The sequence below is a fragment of the Anolis sagrei genome, chromosome 2 (assembly GCF_037176765.1).
Source record: "Anolis sagrei isolate rAnoSag1 chromosome 2, rAnoSag1.mat, whole genome shotgun sequence".
In the NCBI taxonomy this organism is placed as follows: domain Eukaryota; kingdom Metazoa; phylum Chordata; class Lepidosauria; order Squamata; family Dactyloidae; genus Anolis; species Anolis sagrei.
Window position 1 is genome coordinate 274,542,261 of NC_090022.1, and position 25,846 is coordinate 274,568,106.

General features: G+C 40.9%; 1 protein-coding gene across 5 annotated transcripts in view; it reads right to left on the reverse strand.

Annotated features, from left to right (window-relative positions):
- Positions 1-3,887: 3,887 nt before the first annotated feature.
- ISL1 (ISL LIM homeobox 1) overlaps positions 3,888-25,846 on the reverse strand; it is a 40,541-nt gene continuing 18,582 nt past the window's right edge. For 2 of the 5 annotated variants that reach the window (XM_060761471.2, XM_060761470.2), the window contains exons 5-7: positions 17,791-17,958; positions 12,306-12,383; positions 3,888-5,785 (exon numbers count right to left, since the gene is read on the reverse strand). In XM_060761471.2, the coding sequence (XP_060617454.1) occupies positions 5,669-5,785; positions 12,306-12,383; positions 17,791-17,958 (363 nt within the window). In that variant the 3' untranslated portion in view covers positions 3,888-5,668. Of the gene's footprint in view, positions 5,786-12,305; positions 12,384-14,720; positions 14,835-17,790; positions 17,959-25,846 lie in introns of those variants that run through there. The other 3 variants (XM_067464609.1, XM_060761472.2, XM_067464610.1) reach the window with 2 other exon arrangements.

Here is a 25,846-nt window from a genome sequence, read left to right on the forward strand (position 1 = left end):
TAGGACTGTGTGTTGTATCGGCACATAATGTTTTAGGGGTTTGCCCTCGCCTTCCTCTGAAGCTGAGACAGTGTGACTTGTCCCAGGCCGCCAAGGCAGAGCAGAGATGCGAATCCTGGCCTCGGGATTCCTAGCCCAAAACCCAAACAAGCACGCCATCCTGGTTTCAAGTAACCCAGCTAAACAGGACTGCTGCGCCTTTGTCTTCAAGGAGAAGGCGATTCCTCCTCCTCCTCCTCTCCCCCCTTTCTCCAGCTTGCACCACTCCTTGGCACACACACCCCGCCCTTCCCAAGGAAACTCAAGGAAAACGGAAGCCGCCAGAAAAACAACAAACAGGGTCGGTCCACGTCCCCCTCCGGCCCGAATCTCGCCGGCAGCCTTTCCCAAGCCCCTGGACAAGAGACAGTGACGAATAACAGCCATCCTTCACCGGCTTAGCCGAGTCCAAGCCCGGCCTGGGCTTCCCATTGTCCTCCCCTCCCCAAATAAAAACACAGATCAGGTAAACAGCTCCGAGGAAAAGAGACTTTGGCATTTCGCAGGAAGGGAGGGAAGAAGGGAGGGAGGGAGAAAGGCTCTGGCAGCTTGGAAAGGGAGAGGGTCCTTCGGGCGGGTCTCGAGGTGAGAGGAAACACAACACAGCCTGGAGGAGGGAAAAAGGCCTTTTCAAAAAGTAATTTGTTCTCGTTACTCGTTGTAGTACCGGGGGACAGTTGTCGACGACGGGACATTATTTGCACAGCCTCAAGCATCACGTCTAACTAAGGGGCCTTCTGCACAGTCATATAACCCAGAATATCAAGGCAGAAAATCCCATATTTGCTTTGCACTGAGTTATCTGAGCCCACACTGCCATATATTCCACTTCAAAGCAGAAAATGTGGGATTTTCTTCAGCTGTGTAGGGGGCCTAAGTGCCCTTCCACACAGCCCTATAACCCAGAATATCAGGGCATAATAACGCACTATATCTACTTTGAACTGGGTTATGAGTCCACACTGCCATATAATCCAGTTCAAAGCAAATAATGTGGGATTTTCTTCAGATGTGTAGGGGGCCTAAGGGCGCTTCCACACAGCCATATAACCCAGAATATCAGGGCAGTATAACTCACAATATCTGCTTTGAACTGCATTATCTGAGGGCCCTTCCACACATTCCTATATCCCAGACTATCGTGGCAGAAAATCCCACAATATCTGCTTTGAACTGGGTTATCTGAGTCCACACTCAGATAATGTAGGATTTTCTGCCTTGATATTCTGGGATATAGAGCTGTGTGGAAGGGCCCTGAGTCCACACCGCCATCTATTCCAGTTCAAAACAGATAATGTGGGATTTTCTTCGGCTGTGTTAAAGGGCCCCATATCTTTGTGCTCTCCTCCTTCCTTCAGAGATAAAAACTCACGCACACAAATAAACCTTAGGATGGAGAAACAGAACTTTTAACATGCCCCTGGGCCCGTTCCTTCTTCAAACCGAGCCTTAGGCCATTATCACACTAGAGAATGAATCCACTTTAAATCCGGTTGCTGCCTCCTGCAGAATTCTGGGGTTTGTAGTTGAGTGAGGCTGTTAAAGGTTCCTCACTAAACTGCAAGCCCCAGAATTCTACAGGAGGCAGCAACCGGATTTAAAGTGGATTCATTCTCTAGTGTGATGAGATCCAAATATACACCTTTAATACACCGAGACAAGGCTTCCACACTTGTCCATGGTCTGAACACAATGCGCCACGGTGACAACTCTAAAGCCTCCCCAAAGCTCTGTGGCTTGGGAGGCGTGAGTGGAAAAGCTAACGGGGAAATGGGGACGTTTCCCGCGTGACTCCGGGTCTCTCCCTGCCCATAGGCCCCCTCGGGTCACAGCCACCAAGAAGCACCAGGAGCCAAAGCAGAACATCGCGACACCGCTTTGCCAGTCGCCAAACTGTGGCCCAAACTTCAGGGTCCAGTTGTTGGCTTCTGGGTGGGAAAATTGTGAGCCAGAGGCATCAATTCATCCATCGCCTTCAACAAGAGCCCATTTGGGAAGGCAGCAAACCCGGGTTGGACCACCGACAGCATCTATCGCATTTTGAAAGGACGCAATGGCCAAAAACCACACAAACTCTTTAGGTGATTTGGGAGCCAGCTCTGCGCCCTGCAACGCCACACTAACTACTGGAAACGCTTTCAAATAGATTTCATCCACAGTGAATACTTTCTACCTAAGCCAACTTGTTCGGCTGGCCCCAAAATAAAAATTGAAAATACTTAAAAGAGAAGGAAAGGGGGAAAGGGAAAAGTTACTATGGCTGACACATTCAGATGTGAAAATTTATAAGCCGGTTGTTTAAAACATGCAATAAAATATCACACCCCCCACAATGTCATGTTTTATTTTAAGTATTCAGCATCTAAGGATGGCTGGGAGTTTTCCGGGCTGTATGGTGATTTTCCAGAAGCATTCTCTCCTGATGTTTGGCCCACATCTATGGCAGGCATCCTCACAACCTCTGAGGATTGAGAATGAGGATTGAGAATTAGGAGAGAATGCTTCTGGAGCGTGGCCATACAGCCCGAAAAACTCACAACAACCTAGTGATTCCGGCCATTAAAGCCTTCGACCACACATTGTCTGAACAGCATCTAACTTGTAAATGTACCCTGAGTATTTGTATATAATAATAATAACAGCAGCAACAACAGCAGCAACGTCGAATTATTGTCAGTTTTCTGGGTTGTATGGTGAAGTTCTAGAAGCATTCTCTCCTGATGTTTCGCCTGCATCTGTGGCAGGGATCCTCAGAAGTTGTGAGGTCTGTTGTAAACTAGGAAGCTAGGAAATTAGGGGCCCTTCCACACAACCCAGAATATCAAGGCAGAAAATTCCACAAAATCTGCTTTGAACACTCAGATAATGTGGGATTTTCTGCCTTGATATTCTGGATATCCTGAGTCCACACTGCCATATAATCCAGTTCAAAACAGAAAATGAGAGATTTTATTCAGCTCTGTGGAAGAAGCCTGGGAAACTCCTAGTTTCCAACAGAGCTCACAACCTCTGAGGATGCTTGCCATAGATGTGGGTGAAACGTCAGGAGAGAATGCTTCTGGAACATGACCATACAGCCCGGAAAACTCACAGCAACCCAGTGATTCCGGCCATGAATGCGGCCATGAAAGCCTTCGACAACACATTCAGCATCTAACTTGTAAATTGGTCCTGTATATTTGTAAATAATAATAATAATAATAATAATAATAATAATAATAATAATTTATTTGTAACCCACCCTATCTCCCCGAAGGGGCTGTATAGGAAATATATAATATTTTTTTTCTTTCTGTATGATATTATTATATATATAAAAGAGGGCGCTTGGGTCATTCTTAATTCTTTTTTATTTGTTTTCTCTATACCAAACGTTTATTTCGTGAAATAGTCCTGAAGATATAATCATTCTACATACGGCGCTTTTATTTCACATAATACTTAAAGGAGAGGAAACTTAAAAAAAAACAAACAAACAAAAAAAGACCAACAAATAAAAAAAAATAGAAGTCCCACATAGATTTCGACATCGTTGTTCACAGACCAAGGTGGAAACCTTTTCCCACCTTCCTTCTTTCTTTGGGTTCAATCCACGGAGACATTCTCCTACACAGCAACGCCCAGCCCTCCCCCATATTATTATTATTATTATTTTTGTATTTCTATCTCATTTCTGTACTTATTTACAACGGAGGCTTGCGTAGGAGACATGTTTGGCGTGGATAGGACCTCTCGTTCTTTTAAAAATATATATATTTAGTAAAAGGGGGAAATCAACCCAAAGAGTCCAACAACAACCAAACAACAACATCAACGACACAAATCAGGACATGAAAAAGTGGCAAGTCTTCGGATAATAAATAATAAATTACTTTATAATTTTTGCAATCAGAGAGCCAACAAAAACAAAAGGATGCCCTCCCCTCCTCTTTTATTTTCAGCGAAGGAGAGAGAGAAAGAAAGGAAGAAAGAAAGAAAGAAAGAAAGAAAGAGAAGAAAATTAAAGAAACAAGAAATATACACATCTTTGGGGGGGAGAGAGGAGGGTGAGGAAAGGGGAATGTTACTGATCCAATGTCAGTCGAAAACACAACCCCGAAAAACGCCCTTTGTGTGTGAGCTCATCACATTAGAGAATGAATCCACTTTAAATCCGGTTTCTGCCTCCTCCAGAATGCTGGGATTTGTAGTTTAGTGAGGCCGTTAAAGACTCCTTCCTTTTTAAAAATATTTTTATTATTATTTTATCAACTATATACTAAAACGTAAGAGTACAATGAAAGTGGGGGAACAAATGATCAAAGGAAAGTAGGAAAATGAAGAGGTATGAAAAAAGGAAGAAAATAGGAAAAAAGAAAAAGTAAATATAGTGACTTCCAATCTTCTTCCTTTCATTAATTTTCTCCATGCCTGTATCTTTGCATATCTTTTCTTCTATGCATCTAAGTCCAGCCTTCCTAAAACTACAAATCCCAGATTTCTGCAGGAGGCAGAAACCGGATTTAAAGTGGATTCATTCTCTAGTGTGATAAGGTGATTAAAGAGAGGTATACCTTGTTGCGAATGTTTTTCGTTGGTTTTCTTAACCCATGAAACAAAATGTTGTAAAAAGAGAAGAAAAATCCCCAACCTCCTTGAAAAAGAAATCATAAAGGACAAGGGAGTCAAGTCAACCCAAACAATCCTCCCAATACTCCTTAAAAACAGGAGAAGGGAAAGAAGAAATAGCTACAGTACATGCTATTGGCGGCCCCAAGCCTTTCAAGAACCCTCTAAAGACAGAACTGAAACCACAGGGAAGAAGGAAGGAAGGAAGAAAGAAAAAGAGAGAAAGAAAGAGAGAGAGAGATTCCAAACCGAACGCAGCTCCACACCTTCGAAATGGCTCATTCTGGTCGTGAGTCAAGATTGTCCTTTCTCCTTCTTGGAAAATGCAACCTTATCCGAGCTCCTTCTTATGTCTTAAATTATTTTAACATTTTATCTATATATTTGTTTAAATTTATTAATATTTTTTCTTTCTTTTTATTTGGCAAGGGAAAGGCCAGTATAGAAAGAGCACCATTCGCGTCAAGATGGTCAACTGGGCGTTTTTGTGGGTTTTTTGTCTCCTTTGTGTCCTTGTCTCTCTCCAGGATGTGCAGTCACTGAAAGATGTCCTTTTGGAACAGGAGATCTCAGGATCCCAAGGTCTCTTTTTTGTTTTCCTCTTCCTCCTACGATCCTTTAAGTGTGGGTGGATTATTATTATTATTATTATCAATAATATTAATATTATTATTATTATTAAAAAGCATTTTTCATTTGCTCTTTAGGAATATTATTCTAGTAAGATCCCATGATTGTCTTCACAGTGTTGCTACCTTATCATTGCAAAACAAAACAACCAAAAAAAAAAAAAGGAGAGGAACAAACAAGAATCCCCAGACAGTTCGTGGAGGTTTCTTTCCATTAGGTTCATGAACACAGCTGTGTTAAATACTTTTTCTTCTTCTTTTTCTTCCTTCTTTGTCCTGCTTTCTTTCGAATTGTCCCCCTCTCCAGGCCCCAAAGGTGATAGTTTTCCCACTCTCTCCAGCAGGGGGCCAAAAGTTTCCACAAAGGACCACAACTTTGCAAGGAATGTTCCTCATGCCTCAATGGGACTGGCTACCATGCTGTTGGGTGTATCTGGGAGTTGAGAGGACATAGATGCTACCTCACTTCCGGTAGAATTGGAACCTGGTCCTCCTTCGGAAAAATTAACCTGCCAATATATTTTTTTTCAAAAAAAAAAAAAGAGAGAGAGAGAGAGAGAGGAAGAAAGAAAAAGAAATTACAAGAAAGAAAAAGAAAGCAACAACCTTCCATACAGTTTATAAATGTTCAATGCAGACTCACTAAAATCAATGGAATTTCAGGCAAAGGCAAAGGTTTATCCTGACATTAACTCTAGTTCTGGCTAACTCTGGGGGGTGGTACTCATTTCCATTTCTAAGCTGAAGAGCCGGCTTTGTCCATAAACACCTCCAAGGTCATGTGGCCAGCATGACTGCATGGAGCACTATTACCTTCACACAGAGCCATTTATTTATTTACTATATTTATATACTGCCTTTCTCACCCCTAGGGGGACTCAAGGCGGTGCACAACATACTAATGCAGTGGTTCTCAACCTGGGGTCCCCAGGTTTTTGGCCTTCATCTCCCAGAAATCCTAACAGCTGGTAAACTGGCTGGGATTTCTGGGAGCTGTAGGCCAAAAACATCTGGGGACCCCAGGTTGAGACCACTGTGCTAATGACAAATATTCAGTGCCAATATACAGTCCACAAAGAACTGTATTTACACCAGACAGGCCCGTAGCCAGGATTTCGTTTGGGGGGGGGGGGGAGGGGGTGAATTTTTTTCAGGGGGGGGGGGTTTCGGGGAGGGCTGAGTTTCGGGGGGGGGGCTGAGTCTGAGTGAAAGAGGGTCTAGCCTAGCAAACCTTTTGTATCATTACCCCAATACCCCCATGCATATGGGATATATTGAGTATGGTCATCAGATCATGATATGAATAAACATAACAGTTTAAATAATGCACCAGTAAGGCCTTTTCACAAACCACCATGAGAATTTCTGGGGGGGAGGCTGAAGCCCCCCGAGCCCCCCCCCCCCCCGGGCAACATGCCTGACACCAGACATAGGCAAACTTCAGCCTTCCAGGTGTTTTGGACTTCAACTCCCACCATTCCTAACAGCCTACCGGAGTGGTGGGAGCTGAAGTCCAAAACACCTGAAGGGCCAAAGTTTGACCGTGCCTGATCTACACTGTAGAATCAATGAAGCTTTATAACACTTTAGCTGCCCTGATTCCATGTTTTGAAATCCTGGGATTTACAGTTTGGTGAGGTAACCACATTATTTGGTACTACAGCTTCCTGGATTTCATAACACTGAGCCATGACAGTTCAAGTGATGTCAAACTGCATTAATTCTACAGTGTAGATACACACTAGGTTGAACTTAGGTAGTCCCCATTAATTTAAGTCCCTTTGATTTCAACAGCATGATTATTCCTGAATTCAAGTCAATGTCATAATTTCTCCAGCTTTCTGAAGATCTTTTTTTCTTTTCTGTTTTTCTACTAATACAGGTAGAGTATCTCTTATCCAAAATACTTTCAATCAAAAGTGTTCTGTATTTTGGTATTTTGTTTTACAGATTTTGGAATACTTGCATATACATAAGGAGAAGTGTTGGACATGTGACCCAAGTCTAAACATGAAATTAAGTTCTACTTCATATACAGCTCCTACATATAGCCTGAAAATAATTTATACGGGGTTTGCAATAATTTTGAGCATGAAACAAGCATAACACTATCAGCCATACATGTGGGTATTTTGGATTTTTATAGAATTTTGGAATTCCCAATAAATTTATTTATTTATTTGCCACATGTATAACTGCCCTTCTCAACCCTGAAGGAGACTCAATGATACTCAGGCTGTATACTAGAAAAAGTAGCCTGTTTGACTACTTATGTAACAATAACATTATCATCGTCGTCGTCATTCTTTTCTCTTTATTTTTGGAACCACAAGGTGAGAATGCAAAAATATAGCATGAGACTTTGATCTGAAAACACATTTGTAAATACTGCAAGTAAAATATAAACAATTCTGGAAGTGTCACAAAGACAATCAATTGGCTACAAAATAAAAATGGGTGGAATTTTAAAGTGAGATCCCGTATGTCAAGAGTCAAGAAATTGTGGTAAATTTTTAATGTGCCTTTTGTATAAATACTAAAAATTCCATATCCATTTATTATGCTTATCTTCAGCATGGTTCTGTAAGATAGGTCAATATTCCATGCTGAAATGTCAAGCAGATAATACCATGTAAGGTTCATTTATACTACAATCCTATACACACTTACCTTATAATATGCTTCACTAAACTCATTAAAATTTACATGTGCTTGTGTGTACTGTACACCTATGGAACTGCAGAACATATGAGCTTATATCTGAAGTGAAATGTGAAAGAGGGTGGGTAGGGATGGGCTTGGTGCATAGCTTATTAGCGTCACAATCACTGTGCTATCCAACCTCATCAAGCTACACCTAGAAACACTATATTATTTTTCAAATAAGACTGCTGTATTTCAGCCTTTGAGTATTCCTTGCCTAAGAGAATCCTATGAAAATCATGGGTTCACTGTAAGTTACCAAAAAATTGAAGACACATTCATACAGAATGCAATATAGTATATAGCTCAAGCATGGGAAAATTTTGGCCTTCCAGGCAGGCCCGTAGCCAGGATTTTGATTTGGGGGGGGGGGTGCTGAGTTTGATTTGGGGGGAGGGGCTGAGTTTGATTCGGGGGGGGGTGAGGATCTACCCTAGCAAACCTTTTGTATCATTACCCCAATACCCCCATGCATATGGGATATATTGAGCATGGTGATCAGATCATGATATGAATAAACATAACAGTTTAAATAATGTACCAGTAAGGCCTTCTCGTGGATCATCCTGAGAATTTGGGGAGGGGCTGAAGCCCCTCAAGCCCCCTCCCCCCCCTACATGCCTGCTTCCAGGTGTTTTGGACTCCACTCCCACAATTCCCAACAGCCAATATTCTGTTAGGAATTGTGGGAGTTGAAGTCCAAACACCTGGAAAGCTGAAGTTTGCCCATGCTTGGTATAGATTATGCTGCTTTGAACAGCCAAACCACTGAACAAACTGAATATCACAGGTTTAAAGTGACCTAAAAACAAATCTGCTCAGAGGTAAGGTTTGTTGAGTTTGGTGATCCTTACTCCTAAGTTGATTGGAAGGACCAGTTTTTGTGTCATTGAACTAGATGGCAAAAGTTGATTTTAGAACCACTGAACTGAAAAATAGAAATTGTACCTGGATATTGGAATACTGGAAATGTTTATCTACAGACCTTTTCATCTTAAGAGGGCATTCATTTCTATTAGGAATATTTTCCATAGCATAGATCAGAATGAAGTAGCTGCTTATTTCACAGTAGGTTTGTATTGTTATTTTGAAGGCATTAACCATAATCAAGGTAAGAATAAAATTATCTATCTGTGGAGGGAAATTGTGGTGTTGTTTGTTTGTTTGTTTGTTTTTAAACGAAGACACATTCCATCATGGCTGAAATTGCGGGCACTTGACTGGGAAGAGGAAATTTAGTAAGATTTACACCATGCATAGGATTCTGCTGTGTGGTATATTGATATCTCTGTGGGGATATCCACAAAATATAAAAATTCAAGCTCTCAGTTAAGCAGACAAGAGAACAAGATCTCAGAAGTATCCATATCAGATTAATTATTCCTATGTATAGAAAAGTATTCTTTGTCTAAGAAAATTCATGAAAATCATGAATTCAGCATAAATCAACAGGATTTTGTTGGACACTAATATAGTTGGCTTTCCATTGTTGAACTCCACTAGAAGAATTCATAAGGCCCATGGTCTGGAAAACATGTGGCCTTCCAGATGTTATCTGACTCCAGCTCCTTTCAGCCTAAGCCTGTCTAGTCAGAGGTGAGATATGACGGGAGTTGTAATCCAACAACATCTAGAGAGCCACAAGCTTCCCCATCTTGGAGAACCAGTGCCAGGTCCATTAAAGGATATAGTCATACGTTGACCGGCCAAGTGTGATTCAGTGTAAGGACGTTTCACATCCATACGTCAACCACTTTTAATAGATTCCTGACTGAAGACAGTGGCACAGATAGGAAAAACTGGTTTGGAAACAAGAGAGCTTAGGAGGAGTTTAATTTACTGCTTTGAAATAAGCCCAATTGCCTTGAAGATAACTCATCTCAGAAAGAGATCAAGCCCAAATCCATTCTTCCACCACATCAAAACCACTGAAAGCACCTTCTAAGACAGACTCATTTTTAATGGCAGTGATCTATCTGGTAGAAGGGTAGCCCAATGCCATTGGTGAAGAACTTCTTGCCTTCTTTATATTTCGGCTTACAACTCTTATCAGGTCCATGCAACAAGGTCAATGGTAAAAGATTGTGGGAGCCATGGTGCAAAACATCTGGAGGGACAATGGCTTCTCACCTTTGTCTAATACAAATGTGGTATGAGGTAAGATACATTGAATATATTACTTAAGATTTAATTCTAAATAGGCATAACAAGGATTGCTAATGCAAGAGGGCTTTCCCAGGAACATTTGTTAATCTGGACTGTATCGTTTAGAGCAGCTGTTAATATACCTGACAAGAGTAGCATTTTAAAAATCACTCTAGTCAAAGTATGTCAATCTAAATTTATCACAGGAACCCCTTAAAGAAATGATAGAATCCCAACGCAATGAATGCATCTTGTAAATTGTGGTGGGGACTGGGGAGCATACTGTCTGCTACAATTTTGCTGCAGCAAGTTATATATTCCTAGCATGCATACATCTTGCAAATTGTAGTGATAATCGTATTATGATATATGCTTGGTTATACAAAGGAGGGCTGTGATGGATAGCGACTATAAGGGTAAATCTAAGAGAGCAAGACCCATTCAACACAGTTGAATTTTCTTCTGAGTAAACATGCATGTACTGTAAAGAGACATGAAGTGTGAGTGAGAGATGCTCCTTGCCTCTTTGACAATAAGAGTTTAGAGGACCTGTGCTCCAAAATATCTAAAGGGCCAGAAAAAGTTGTCTCATACCACCATACTAGGGGTGAAGGCCCACTGAAAATAATAAGGTTTAATTCTGAGTATGCATGTGTGTGTGTGTGTGTGTGTGTGTGTATAATATACAGAGAGTGGGGGGGGAGGGGGAGAGAGAGGGAGAGAATGTCCGTTTAAAATTTTAATATATGCCCAGACAAGGGCAAAGAAAATAGTAAAATGTGTTGTTGAAGGCTTTCATGGCCAGAATCACTGGGTTGCTGTGAGTTTTTTGGGCTATATGGCCATGTTTGTTTGAAGCAACTGTGAATGTTGCAATTGGCCATTCAATGCTAATCAATGTGGCCAATTGAAACATTCACACTTGCATCAAGCAGACAAGAGTTCTTTCTCCCACCATAGATATTCCACAGATACATAAATCTCACTTGCTTAATTTCCAACAGACCTCACAATGTCTGAGGATGCCTGTCATAGATGTGGGTGAAATGCCAGGAGATAATACTTCTGGAACATAGCCATACGTAAAGGTAAAGGTATTCCCCTGACATTAAGTCCAGTTATGTTTGACTATGGGGTGTGGTGCTCATCTCCATTTCTAAGCCAAAGAGCCGGCATTGTCCGTAGACACCTCCAAGGTCATGTGGCCGGCATGACTGCATGGAGCACCATTACCTTCCCGCCAGAGCAGTACCTATTGATCTACTCACATTTGCACTGCTAGGTTGGCAGAAGCTGGGGCTGACAGTGGAAACTCATGCTGCTCCCCAGATTTGAATCTTTGTCCTTTCGGTCAACAAGCTCAACAGCTCAGCGGTTTAACCCACTGCACCACCAGGGGCTCATCCTGGAAAACTCGAAGCAACCCAAAATGGTAAAACTCCCTAAGCCCTGTGAGAAGTAGCTGATGGAGCTGGGAATGTTTAGTTTGGAGACAAGGAGATGGGAAGATAACTTGATTACCTAGCCATGTTTAAATATTTGAAAGGATGTCACATTGAGGAAAGGGCAAGCTTGTTTTCTGCTGCTTCAAGAACTAAGACATGCAAGAAAATATATCCCACCTAAACATTAGGAAAAATGTCCTGATGGTAAGAGCTGTTTGACAGTGGGATATGCTACCTTGGAGGGTGATGGATTGCCTTTCTCTAGAGGTTTGTAAACAGAGAATGGATGGCCACCTGTCAGGAGTGCTGAGTGTGTATGTTCCTGCATGGCAGGGGCTGGGACTGGATGGCCCCTGTGATCTCTTCCAATTCTATTATTCTAATTAACAGCTTGCAATTCTGAATTTTTGTTTACATCCCCAGCCCAAATGTATATGCCCTTAACAGGATTAAAGATTCCAATAATAGAGAAGTATCACAAAATTACAAGAGAAACTCTAAGCAAGGTGGGAAACTGTGTTTTAGCAATGCAAGGAGTGCATTGCTGCACAGGCATAACAATTTGAACACCTTACATAAAAATATGATTGTAAAACAAAATTTGGAACTCCCAATTAAATAATTATTAACACATTTTTTCAATATAAATATATTTACGTGGCCGTTCAATAATCTAGCTGCTTTTAGCTGTTAAATAGAGTATACATTTTTGGGACAGCCTTTGTATGGCCTTTACCTTATATTCATTCAGTGGGCTTAGGCACCAGCCATTCTTTCTTAGCCCAAGTCTCTCATCAATATTATGCCGAGAGTGCTGTGAACACATGTAAAATGCTAAGTATTATTACATGCTTCCCTTATTTTCATAAAAGAAATTCTATTTTTCAAAGAAAACCAAAGCATATAATATATGTGCTAATTTCTAATTTAATCCAGGTATTTGGAGCCAAACAAGTGTTGAACTAAAACTTTACCATTAGTTGCAACTACAGTAGATCCATTGAATCAATTATTATATTATAATTAAATACACTGGCAAATCCCATTAATTCAATGGGCCTACTTTAGTTGGTAATGAAAATAATTTCAAGGCATTGGATGACAATATGATTATCTTAAAGACAAAGTATAAATGAAATGCCATTAGAATCTGTAGGTGCCATTGGGGTCAATGACAAGGGCCCATTTACAACTATGGCTTCCCTTTTGTGAACATATTCAGTTCAAAGAGCAAAACTTCAGAATCTATAAAGAATTTATTTATATGTAAACAGGGTCAGGATCAACCACGTCCAATGGAAAAAAATTCCTATACATGAGAAATTGCAATTTAAAATAATTTCCAGAATGAAAATGAGTATGTAATCCCCCTGCAGTCATTATAATATATGTTTTAGAATTGCCATCCTAGGTAAAAATCCAAATGAGCAATGGATTGGGGCCTACTGGAGAAAAGAAAATTCATAAAGTAATGAAGGTTGTGAATTTCTGTATATTGGCTCAAAACCACAACCAGTAAAGTCAATGTGATGCTTTCCATGAGCTATTTCCCTTTCTAATCACTTGACATTTTAAAATGATATGTGGTGGGGGGATCAACAATTGTATCAAGTGGTCTGCAGTGGGTTGTATTACCAGTGAAAAACACATTACTTGAAGGCTATGCCCATTGCATACAATGGATTCATTTTCACATAATGCTCCAACCCAAACTTCTCTGCCAGTGTATGGATGTTCCATAGTAGGACAGGATTCCCATGAAGTGGGCCTATTATTTCCAAGCAGAGGAATCTCCGTGCAAAGCGGACACCTCTTTGAGTAACGTCCTTTTATATATACGCACTGCCCATTGTCTCCTCTGGTGCAGCACTACACAAATCCGTTTACTAGAAATGAAAGTAGTATATGAATATAATTTCAAATTGACTTCCTTTTTTAAAGTGACCAAGTTACAATTCTACCCTCAATAAGCAGGAAAATACCCCACTGAAATAAAAAATAATCGATTTCAGCAAATAAGAGGGCTAGCTGAAAGCACTTCCATTCTCCAAATGATTCCTCCTCCAAAAGAAAGCATTCAATCCATTGCAATATTGCTCACAGACCAAGAATTGTATCTCAGAAATCTCTGAGCATTAAAAAGAATTTGTACAATCCATTTTTTCTAGTTTCCCGGCCCAATAATATTAATACACCAAGCAATTCTCTCTAGAGCAAAATAAACACATAGTTTCTTGATATCGCTTCATATTAAAAAGACTAGGTTTCAGATCCTTTGTTGAGTTCCCCATTTTATGGTAACATTAACCATATACTGGTTTCTCTTCAGTTTTCGTAGCGGATGCCCATTATAACTCATTCCATATGTAATTTCCTTCCCAGCCTAGGCTTTTACCTATCCTTGTCATGCTGTCCTAAAATCTTCTCATTGTATCTCCCCAGACTCATTACCTGCTGCAAAGTCTGTCCATCTCAAATATCATTAAAAGCTGCATCAAAAGACCAAGGGCATGCTAATTCTCCTTCAGGAAATATATACCCAGCCCTTGGAAAGAATTGGGAAAACTAATCATAATAACAGGCAAGGTGGTCCATTATGCGTAGCAGATGAATAACCAAATTGGGCTTTGCTGTGGTCGGTATACTTTTACCATCCTGAAAATGTCTTTTATATTTTCTACTTTAAGCAGGACATTTGTCAATATATAACTCAGAAGGAAATTTCCTTATGTTCAATAGGATTGGGGATGAGTAAGTATGTTGAATATTTCTGTTCAAAGTAACTAGCTATCAAATGATCAGATATGTAGCATATGATTTTAATTATGACTAGAGCTGGAAAACAATTCTTTTGGGGAGTATGAAAACTCCAAGAAGATTCCTGAAAGCATTACTCATGGAGGTTGGAAGAACTGGAGAATACTCCAGAAAAGTAACGCTTCCATGTTCTGGTTGTGACACAATGGGTCTTAATGGAATAGAGTAGCTTTTGGTACTGTTTTGCATGAAGCAATCCAACTACATTTTCTAATGTGAGGGATATCCAAAGCAAAGATTTTGGTAGCACTTGTGCACCCAAGTCATTAGATGATCTATCATTACTACTATGAATTTCAATCACTGAAAAACTATTCATAACATACCTTATTATTTTTAAGATCGGGTTTTAACACACTTAGGCCAGGAAATTGAGTTAAGGTTGAACTTCTGTCCTTAAATCACCTGGTTGGGCCTAAGTATTGCAGATGATATGGTCCCATATGAGCTGCCAAATGATGTAGGCATAAGGAAGTGAGTTAAGAACAGAATTGATTGGCAAATTCCTGTTATGGCTTTTTGCTGCAAGCCAGCCTACTAATAGTAACATCTTGCATGTAAACTATACATAACCACATTTTTTTAAAAAAGAAAAGCAAAATAAGAAAAGCATGTATTGATCAATGGAAGTTTTAAAATAGATGCTTTAAAAGGTTAAAAAAAACAGAAAATGGTATATCGTTCTGCCGACTCATGCACTTTAATACACTGTGCTTTAGGTTAATGTTACAAGACATAAAACTAATCCATATGAGTATGAAATGTGAATTTAAGATGAAAAACAGGAGTTTGTCTTTATAATAGTTGATGGAAGTAAATAGCTTTAGGGCTGCAGAAGTTCAATTTGGTTCAATTCTTCATTACTGCTAGATTTATTAGAATTTGAATTTCATATTAAAGTTTTGCTCAGCAATAGAGATCTACAACCTCAATATCCCATTTACCCTACAGATTTTAATTAACTAATCAGTTGAAAGTGATATCTGTCAAACCACCCAGAGACACTGTCAGTTAATAAGGGAGCATAGAAGTATCTTAAACAGAGAAACACTCATTTTGGAGTGGCATTTAAAAATGAATGAATGCATCATTTAGCACAGGCACCGGCAAACTTTGGCCCTCCAGGTGTTTTGGACTTCAACTCCCACCTACTGGCTGTTAGGAATTCTGGGAGTTGAAGTCCAAAACACCTAGAAGACTGAAGTTTGCCTATGCCTTTTTAAGAGACTTCTTCTACCCTATGCAGGTCAGGAGGATTGAGGGATGTCACTTTTACAGTACTGCATGCTACCAAGTGCCAGCTTTAGTCAAATAAGTTAAGGTATGAAAGAGGCAAGTTCCTTTTGTTGTTTGAGTTTTGGACTCCAGGACTGGGCAGTAAGCAATGCAAAAGATGAACAGAATAATGTGCAATTGATTCTTGGAAGGACTTTAGACTTTCGCTTCTGGATTTGTGATTTTAATGTTTTATATTAATATGTTTTAATTCCACGTTTAAATGTCTAGATGTTGTTGTTTCTTTATTTAATAGAGTTTAATTTAATTTATAGTTATATGTTACAGTTGCATATGTGTGTGTGTGTGTTTTGAAAGCATTGAATGTTTTGCTGTGAATTTACTGGAAACTGCTTTGAGTCCCCCCAGGGATGAGAAAAGCAGTGTATAAATACTGTAAATAAGTAAATAAATACAGCCCATGGAGTCCTGGAAACAATCTGAATGATCTCACTTCCTCTTATCTTGAAGGGAAGTTGATGGCAAGCCTCTGAATAACTCTTGCCAGGAAGGCCCTATGCTAGGATGACCATAAGACATAGTAGATTTGAAGGCACATAGCAACATCAACCAAATAAGCCATAGCTTGGTTAGTCAAATTAGGAAGAGAGTTTTATTTGTTTGTTTTAATCCTTAATATTAATAATAACCATAGAAGAATTATTCTATAATCCTATACATTTTGGCAATATATTCTAAGTCTTCTTAATGTAAAATCATTTAGAGCATTTCTCAACCTCTGGGTCCTCAGATGTTCTCACCTTCAATTCCCAGAAATCCTAACAGCTGGTAAACTGGCTGGGATTTCTGAGAGCTGTAGGCCAAAATACCTGAGGACCACTGATTTAGAGTCTGACTTTGTCTTAATCCTACTGACAAATTTCCCTCTGCCTCACTATTCAAATTAATTTTGTGGTGGTGGGAAGGAACACCTTTTCCCTGAATTAAGAGATGCTATATTTTAGTTACAGACATGGAAGCAGGGAGGGGAGGTGTAAAATTAACTAATCTAACCCATCAACTAAACTGTGATAAATCAAGCAAAGAAACCTAGTGCAGCACCATATAATTTTCCCTTGCACTATAGTCCAATCTTCTCTCTTCCCATAGTCCAGTTTTAGAGCCATGTCCTATGTCTGTCCACCCACTGCTCTGCATCTTACTGTGGAGTTGGTGCACAGCTTTGCAACTGAGTAAATTGGACACAGTTTGCCCATGACTGCTCTCCCTGTTCATGAGCTTTGGACCCTATGCATACTTCAAGGGACCTTCACCAGAACATGGAACAGGTACTTTTGAGGACACCTCCTCCTCAAATGTCCTAGTTAGTTAGCATGGTGGAGGATGTTTTAATAGGTTTTATTGCATTTGTATGTTTTAACTGTTTTATAATTTGATATGTTATATTTATTATTTGTATGTATAATGAGGCATTGAATTTTGCCATAATCTGTAAGCAGCTCTGAGTCCCCTTCGGGTGAGAAGAGCAGGGTATAAATATAGTTAATAATAATAATAATAATAATAATAATAATAATAATAAATAGTTGGAGATTCCTTCCACCACAAAGTTACAGTTCCAGGCTCCATGTTTCACATCCTCTCCATAAATCAGTGGCTCTCCCATTTGGATCCTCCAGGTGTTTTGGACTTCATCTCCAAGAAGTCCAAACCAACATGGTCAAGGAATCCTAACAACTTCAAAGTTCCTAGAGCAGGCATGGGCAACCTTGGGTCCTCCAGGTGTTTTGGACTTCAACTCCCACAATTTCTAACAGCCGGCTGTTGGGAATTGTGGGAGTTGAAGTCCAAAACACCTGGAGGGCCCAAGGTTGCCCATGCCTGCTCTAGAGGGCTAAAGATTGGGACCCACTGACTTAGAAGAGGACACATATGAAACCCACCAGACAGCAATGCAAAAATAATAAATAGTAATAATAAAACTTTATTTATATTCCACCCTCTCTCCCCAAGGGGACTCAAAACAGGGCACGTATGAGATGAGGACTTGCAGGAGATCTGAAGATCTGGGACAAGATGCTTTGGAGTAAGCTTTGAAGGTCGCTCTGCAAAAGAGTGCCAGACCTTTCTCATTCATTCCTTGGGGTCACCCGGGAGCCCACACTTACGAGTTGCTGAAAGGCGGGTTGATCGATGTCACTCTGCAAGGCGAAGTCGCTGAGGACTTTCCAAGGCGGCTGGTAGCTCTGCACCTCCACCGGGTTCGCCTGTAAGCCCCCGTCGTGCCGCTCCGGACTGGAGGCCACCATCGGAGTGCCCGTCAGGCCCTGGATGTTCTGGAGAAGGCGGGGGGTGGCAAGAAGAAGAACAGCAGAGTCAAAGGAAGGAAGGAAGGGAGGCAAAATACCCCGCGATTGTCTCCTGCGCCGCCCTGGGAAGGAGAGTCAATAAACGCTTTGGGCGGCTTATCAAGGGCTCGACTTCTATTGACTTTGCTAATCTGCCTCTCGCGGAATGTCGGGGGTGATTTCAAAAACACCAAGACAGAAGCAAACACATACAAAGCCTATCGCTCCAGACTGGGGAGGCTTTTGGAAGGGATAAAAAAAACCCTCTATTATACTTTATTTCCTTTTAGTAGGAGAATTGACTCTTTTCTGGAACTTTGGAGCATCTTGGCGCCACTTGAACTGTCAGGGCTTAAAGCTATGAAATCGTGGGAGTTGTAGTTTCTCTTCCAAAGAGGGCTGGTGCCTAACCAAACTGCAACTTCCATGATTCCAGAGCCTTGAGCAACGAATTAAAATGGTTTCAAACTGCATTAATTCTACTCCTAAGAATTACCCTATTTTCCATAGAGTGAGTGCGCAGTCTTCAAACCCCATTTTTCTCGACAGGTTCTTGTAAATCTGCTTGTATTTATGTTGTAGTTGTGATGTTGACGTGGTTGCCAGTAAATCATAGAATCATAAGAGTTGGAAGAGACCTCATTGGCCATCCAGACCAACCCCCTGCGAAGAAGCAGGAAAATTGCTTTCAAAGCACCCCCCAACAGATGGCCACCCGGGTATCTAGGAAAGTGAATCTATTTCACTGACCTCGGTGGCCATCCGGGTACCTAGGAAATTGAATCCATTTCATTGACCTCGGTGGCCATCCGGGTAGATCTCAGTAGGGACTCCATGGAGGGAGGGAGAAGAGGACTTCGTTCACATTTAGCATACACACCCCATTAATAGTTATATAAATAAGAATATAGTACTCCCTCTCCATTGTATAGACATGTTGTTTGCGCCGGCTATTGCTCTCTGTTTCTCCCTCTCTAGCTCACAACAGGAAGCAAACACCGCATGGGATTAAGGCTCTGATCCTCTGGACACTTCCTCAGAAATCCCCTTTGGAGTAAATACGTTTCCAAGGACCTAAATACCCCAAAGGCACCAGATCCCGTCTGATCTTGGAAGCTAAGCTGATTATTAGTCCTTGAATGGGAGACTACCAAAGAGCACCAGGAGATATAAACTATATTTCAGAAGAACTTGCAAAACCACTGTTGAGTATTCTTCACCTAAATGTTGGGTTTCATCCCTGGAACGCACAAGTCTCCGGTCCTCAATGAGCAGCTAGATTAGATAGGATTCAAGTGAGGGATTCCTCTCTCCACATTCCTTCCAACACTAAGAAAACCCCATGGAATCCATGGGGTCTCCATAAATTGACACGGACAAACATTTTTATAGGAGCAGTGCTTTTTTCTTTTTGTATCTCGAAAGAGCATAGGAATTCATATATTTGGAAATACTTAGGAGGCAGAGGAACGGTATCACTTTCAAATAATGAACACAACCAGGCTTTGAAGCTGCAAGGCCATTCGATGCGAATCAAGGTGGCAACATTCACACTTGCCTCAAGCAGTCAAGAGTTCTTTCTCCCACCCTGGACATTATTCCACAGATATATAAACCTCACTTGCCTAGGAACCTTCCACACAGCCCTTTATTCCAGAATATCAAGGCAGAAAATCCCACATTATCTGAGTGTGGACTCAGATAACCCAGTTCAAAGCAGATGTTGTAGTATTTGGAACATGGCCATGCAGCCCAGAAAACTCGCAGCAACCCAATGAACACACCATCTTGAAAGGCATTACAGTCTCTTTTTAATTAGAAATATGGTAGTAATATGGTAATATCATGAAAGTCATGACTCACGAAGACAGTAATGTTTGGTAAGATGGAAAGTAGGGCTTAAATACTCTACAGGTATACTCTAAAGATCCAACTGATCTTGAAAAATAACTAGGGTCCATCCTAGTCAGTGCTTGGATGGGAGACCACCAACAAATGCCTCTGTCGGCTAGATTTCAGTGAAAGAAACTGGAGAAAACACCTGTAAGCATTCCTTGTCGAAGAAAACCCTATGAAATTCATCAGGTCGTTATAAGACTACAAGCTAGTTGAAGCTCTACACACATATTTTGACACGAAGGTGAAAAGACTGCAGCCTTTATTCCTGGGGAAACTCCTATATACGAGGGAGGGATATTTTGACTTGGAAATAAAGTCAGATTTATTTTTGTTGTTTTGATTGTACATCTTCGGCTAGTCCGTGTGTGCCTTGGTGTATTGTTCTTTAAAGTGGCTTGTATATTGATGGCACTAAATTAAGAATAATAATAATCATCATCATCATCACAAGGATACTGATGATGCAGCCTTCGGCCACTTCATTCAAAGTCAATTGGCTTCTGGTGTGAGAGAATTCTGCAAGGACGTTGCCCAGGGGACGCCGGGATGTTTTACCATCCTGTAGGAGGCTTCTCTCATATCCCCGCATGAGAAGCTGGAGCTGACAGACAGGAGCTCACCCCGCTTCCCAGATTCCAGGACAAGAGTTTAACCCATTGGCCACTGAGGTCAGTGGAATGGATTCAATTCCCTAGGTCAACCTTAGGCTGGATCTACCCTGCCATTTAAAGCAGTTTCAAATGTATTATATGGTTATTGTACTGAGTGTAGACTAATATAATGCAGTTAGAATTGCAGTGAAGGTCTTCACTGCCCAAACTGCATTATACAGCAGCGTAGATCCAGCCTTAGATATGTAGACACGCAACTTCACCTAGTAACCATAGACAGTATCAGACTGTAAGTGGATTCCTTAAAAGTAAAGTAAAACCTATTTATGCAGCCTTTCCTTCCCTACGTTGTCAGTGAGTAGACTTTTTTTTCAAGACCTACTGCAGAAAAGACACAAGTGTCGTCGTTCCTCTATCACCCCCCCCCCCCCCCCCCCGAATCGAAGCCCTACCCAAGGCATAAAATCTACTCAAGGTCTTCTAGAGAATTCTCTTTTTGAATCCTTCCCATCCCAGTGAAAGAGCCAGAAAGACTTCCTTCTAAGAAAACTCGTGTAGATCGCCACCACGCAACTTAGCCTAGACCCACTTAAGGGAACAGTAAAGGTCATTCCAATAAGGTTCCTTTCAAGCCACTTTCCAGGTCTAGAGAAGATAATGGCAGTAGTAAGCAAGTGAAGAAGGTTATGAAGAGTGGTGCCTTCAAAACAGACGGGAAGTCTATGATTCCACACAGCAGAAGAGGAAAAAGCCCGTCCCAAACCAAGCAAGTTTGGAGCCCTTTCAGACAGACCCTATATCCCAGGATTTGATACCAAGTTTTCTGCTTTAAACTGGATTATGAGTCTGCACTGCCAGATAAACTGGGATAAACAGAAACCCTGGGATCAGGACCTGTCTGAGGGCCCTTCTACACTGCTCTATATCCCAGAATATCAAGGCAGAAAATCCCACAATATCTGCTTTGAACTGGGTTATCTTAGTCCACACTCAGATAATGTGGGATTTTCTGCCTTGATATCCTGGGATATAGGGATATGTTGATATAGCTTTTTGAAAGAAGAGAAGTAACCCCATTGCGACCTAATTTGAAGGGAGGTAGGGAGCAAGGCAGGAGAGACTTAAGACAATGACACCTGGAATTTAAGGGCCTTTCCACACAGTCATATAACCTAGAATATGAAGGCAGGAAAAAAATCCCACAATATCTGCTTTGAACTGGGCTGATTCCATATTGCCATATATCCCAGTTTAAAGCAGAAAATGTGGGATTATATTCAGCTTTGTGGAAGGGACCTAAAAATTGCTAAATTGTGACACTAATGGAATTCACCACCCAGTTTAGCAGAGTCTCCTAACACTGTTTCTGTGAGATCTTGAGAAATAAGTTGTACTGCATTGATCAAGGCCAATGAAAAGCCACATGATTTAGGAGGATCTGATGAAGTTTCATTAGGACTTCATTTTTCCTGACTGTTGTTTGTTGTGAGTCTTCAATCAAGAAATCAGAAAAAGGGTATAGCTTGGAGGGGCAATTATGAAGAAACTAAACAAGATCCTGGAGTGAGAAAAGACACCACTGATTACTAAAATTAGAATGGTCCATGCCAGGGTATTTTCTGTTTCCATGTATGGTCATGAAAGCTGGATAGTGAGATGTGGTCCTCGAGAAGAGTTCTGTGGATCCAGTTGACTGCTAAAATAACAAATCAGTGGACCCTAATTCTCTCTAGAAGAAGCCAAGATGACTCAGCTAAGGTTATCTTACTTTGGCCATATCATGAGAAGACATAACTCATTAGAAAAGATGGCAGTGCTTGTTAAGGTGGAGAGCAGTAGGAAAAGAGGAAGACAGCATTCCAGATGGATGGACTCAGGGCCCTTCCACACAGCCATATAATCCAGAATATCAAGGCAGAAAATTCCAGCAGAATATGTGGGATTTTGTTCAATGTTATCTCTTCCATAGGAGGCTTTTCCTTGTAATAAAATAGTATGGTTACATTATTTACACGAAGAAGGTTTCCATGAAACAAATAAAGTTCTTTATACTTCCTTCTTTGCTCCCATGCTGGCCTTCTTCCACATGCAGATAAACAGCTTCGTTCTCACAGAGCTTTCTCTCACACCAAACTTACACAGGAGCATCACACAGTAGCTTTACACACAACTTTACACAGGAGGCCTTCAATCAGAAGTTTCTCTCACAGAAGCTTCTCACACGAGGCCTTCTCACACGAGGCCTTGTCATAGACTAAGGCCTACCTCACATTGTGAGGCCTTCTCTCACAGACTAAAGCTTACCTCACACTGTGTGGTCTTCTCACAGACTGAGACCTTTCTCCCACTGAGGTTTACCTCAGACTGACTGCTGCTAAGCTACAGGCACACCTGCTTATATAGAACTGCTGCTTTTGCTGAGAGGTTGCATCCATTTTGTATTATATTGATTTTATATTGATTTTATAATGTTACTTTAAATGTTTTAACTGTATATTATGGATTGTTATGGCATCAAATTGCTGCCAATTTGTAAGCCACCTTTGGGCTTGAGAAAGGTAGAATAGATGTATCATGTTGTAAATAAATAAATAAATAGGTCAACTGTTGGAAGGGGCCTCTATCAGTGAGATCCTGAATTTCCACGATCTCTCATTCATAGAGTTGCCATAAGTCAGGCATCCTCACACTGTGGACCTACAGCTGTTTTGGCCTCTGACTCCCAGAAGCCCTAGCCAGCTTGTCAATGGTCAGGAATTGTGGGAGTTGGAGGTCCAAGCAGCTGGAGGGCTGCAATTTGAAGATGCCTGTCTTAAGTTGAAGTCAACATGAAGGCAGTTAGGGCGAGTCTATCATTGTATTTTTTCTTGGTAAGCTTTGTTCAGAGGAGAATTCTTCCCCTAAGGCTGAATGACTTGACAAAGGTCACCCGGTGGATTTCCATGATCAAGCAGAGATTCAATCCCAGTTCTCCTGATCATGCTCAGAGCTCAAAGCACTACACTGGCTCTAGAGGCAATTCTACAGGCAATTGAATTGCTCTGTGTCCAGAATAACAACCTAATTCTGAGCAACCCAGAAAAGTCCTTTGAATTGGGATTTATTACATTCCACCCTGGTAAAAACTCAAGTCTTTAAATTCCACTTAACCTAGGTAGGCAGACTTTTTAAAGCAAAATTAATAGCCATCCCTTTCTCCAGGTTTAGACAAGAAGCTGGGGAACATTTGTCTTCTTTTGTATACAGAGGGAAACGTGATGAATAGGCTCACTGCTAGGGTAGTTGCTTTGCAAACCAGCCTTACCCAGACACAGTTCCTTCCTATCCTTATTTGTGAAGACTGCCTCTCTTGTATAAGCTACTGGGGAAATCTTGGGCTTTGAGATGTCCTGCTTTTGTCTGCTTCTTCCTAAATTGAGCCTTGCTTTGGTCAATGAGATTTCATTCCCTAATAAGTGCCCTTCAGGCTGAAGATTTGGGTCCCTATTCAGTTGAAAGCAGGCATCACAGCAGGAAGAAGGTCTACTGAGTTTAGTGGGATGGACTCCCTCCACCAAAACTATAGAAAAGTCATAGAGTTTCTATAGGTTTGGTTTCACTGAATAATGCAAAAGTGAGACTTCAGCATGACCCATCTAAGGCTGCATCTACATACCACCTTCATTGCTATGACTCAATGCTATGGAATCCTGGGAGTTGTAGTTTGGTGGGGTAACAGAGGAAACTGAAGACCATGTAAATCTACAGCTTCCATGATTCCATAGTATTGAGTCATGGCACTTGGTGTTGAACTAGGTTAATTCTACGAAGTGACACACCCTACCACTGTTCTACTCTGTAGGCCTCTGTAGCAAGCTTTGCATTTAGAGGGGTTTACAGATATTCTGTTGTCCCACTAATTGCAATGGAGAGTTTGCGTGTGAGTGCCTCCAAGTTGACTGTCAATTTATAGACTCTCCATTCATTTTTCATAAGGATTTCTAAGGCAAAGAATACTCAGAAATTCCTTCCTCTGAAATGCAGACTCTTCCATGTTGTTATTGTGTGGCTTCTGACTTAGGGAGCTCTAAGGCAAGTCTACCATAGGATTTTCTTGGCAGAAACCGAACACTCAAACCACTTTGCCACATAGGCCCATGGTATTTGTTGTACTTCCAACTACATGCAAGTAGAATGACAGCCTTAAAGTGTTTAAAATTGAAAAATATTTTTCAAACTAACCACTTGTTCCACCAAACATCAGGAAGAACTCATGCAGAAACCACCAAGACAGTCCACTATGGTCTCCTAAACAAAGAATAGAATACTAGACTCCCTTACTCCTTTTTACCACATTCACCCAGTGTGTTTTGGAAAGAGACTTGAACCCAAGGTTCATATCACTGCACTACATTGGAAGGGGACTACACTCCTCTACTCAGATCACTGCACTACATTGGAAAGCATCACTGTTCAATATAAAAACCTGCATTTAAATAAAAAAAGACTCAGGTCCCTTCTACACTTCCATATAAAATGCAAATTATCTGCTTTTAACTAGATTATATGGCAATATAGACTGAGATAATCCAATTCAAAGCAGATAATGTGGATTACCTGAATTATATGGCAGTGTGGACTCAGATAATCCAGTTCAAAGCAGATAATGTGGAATAAAAAGATAAACTGGGATCAGATCCTGGGATACAGGGGCAGTGTGGAAGGGGCCTAAGGCTCCTTCTACACTGCCATATAATGCAGATTATCAAATCAGATAAACCACATTCTCTCCTTTGAACTGGATTAAATGAATCTAGACTGGCATATAATCAGTTCAAATCAGATAATCTAGATTTTATATGGCAGTGTGGAAGAGGCCTCGGGTCCTTTCTGCACTGCCCTATATCCCAGGATCTGATCCCTGACGATTTGCTTTGAACTGGATTATATGTGTCATCACTTCCAGTAAATCTAGGTTAAACAGATAATCTGGGATCAGATCCTGGGAAACAGGACCTCACAGATCCTGCCTCAGACCCGTTGTACACCACCATATAACTGAACTGAACTGAATTATATGGCAGTGAAGACTCATATAATCCAGTTCAAAACAGAAAATGTGGATTATCTGCTTTGATGGTCTGGGTTATATGGGAGTGCAGAAGTGGCCCCAGGCAACAAAAGAAAACATTTTCAGAGCCCCCAAGAGCACATTCAAACACGAACATAGGGTGCATTTACATTGTACAAGTAATGCATCTTGGCATTATTTTAGGTGCCATGGCTCAAGGCTATGGGATCATGGAAGTTGTAGTTTGACAAGGCCTTTCGCTTTCTCTGCTAAAGAGCACCGGCGTCTTACCAAACTGCAACTCCCAAGATCCCGT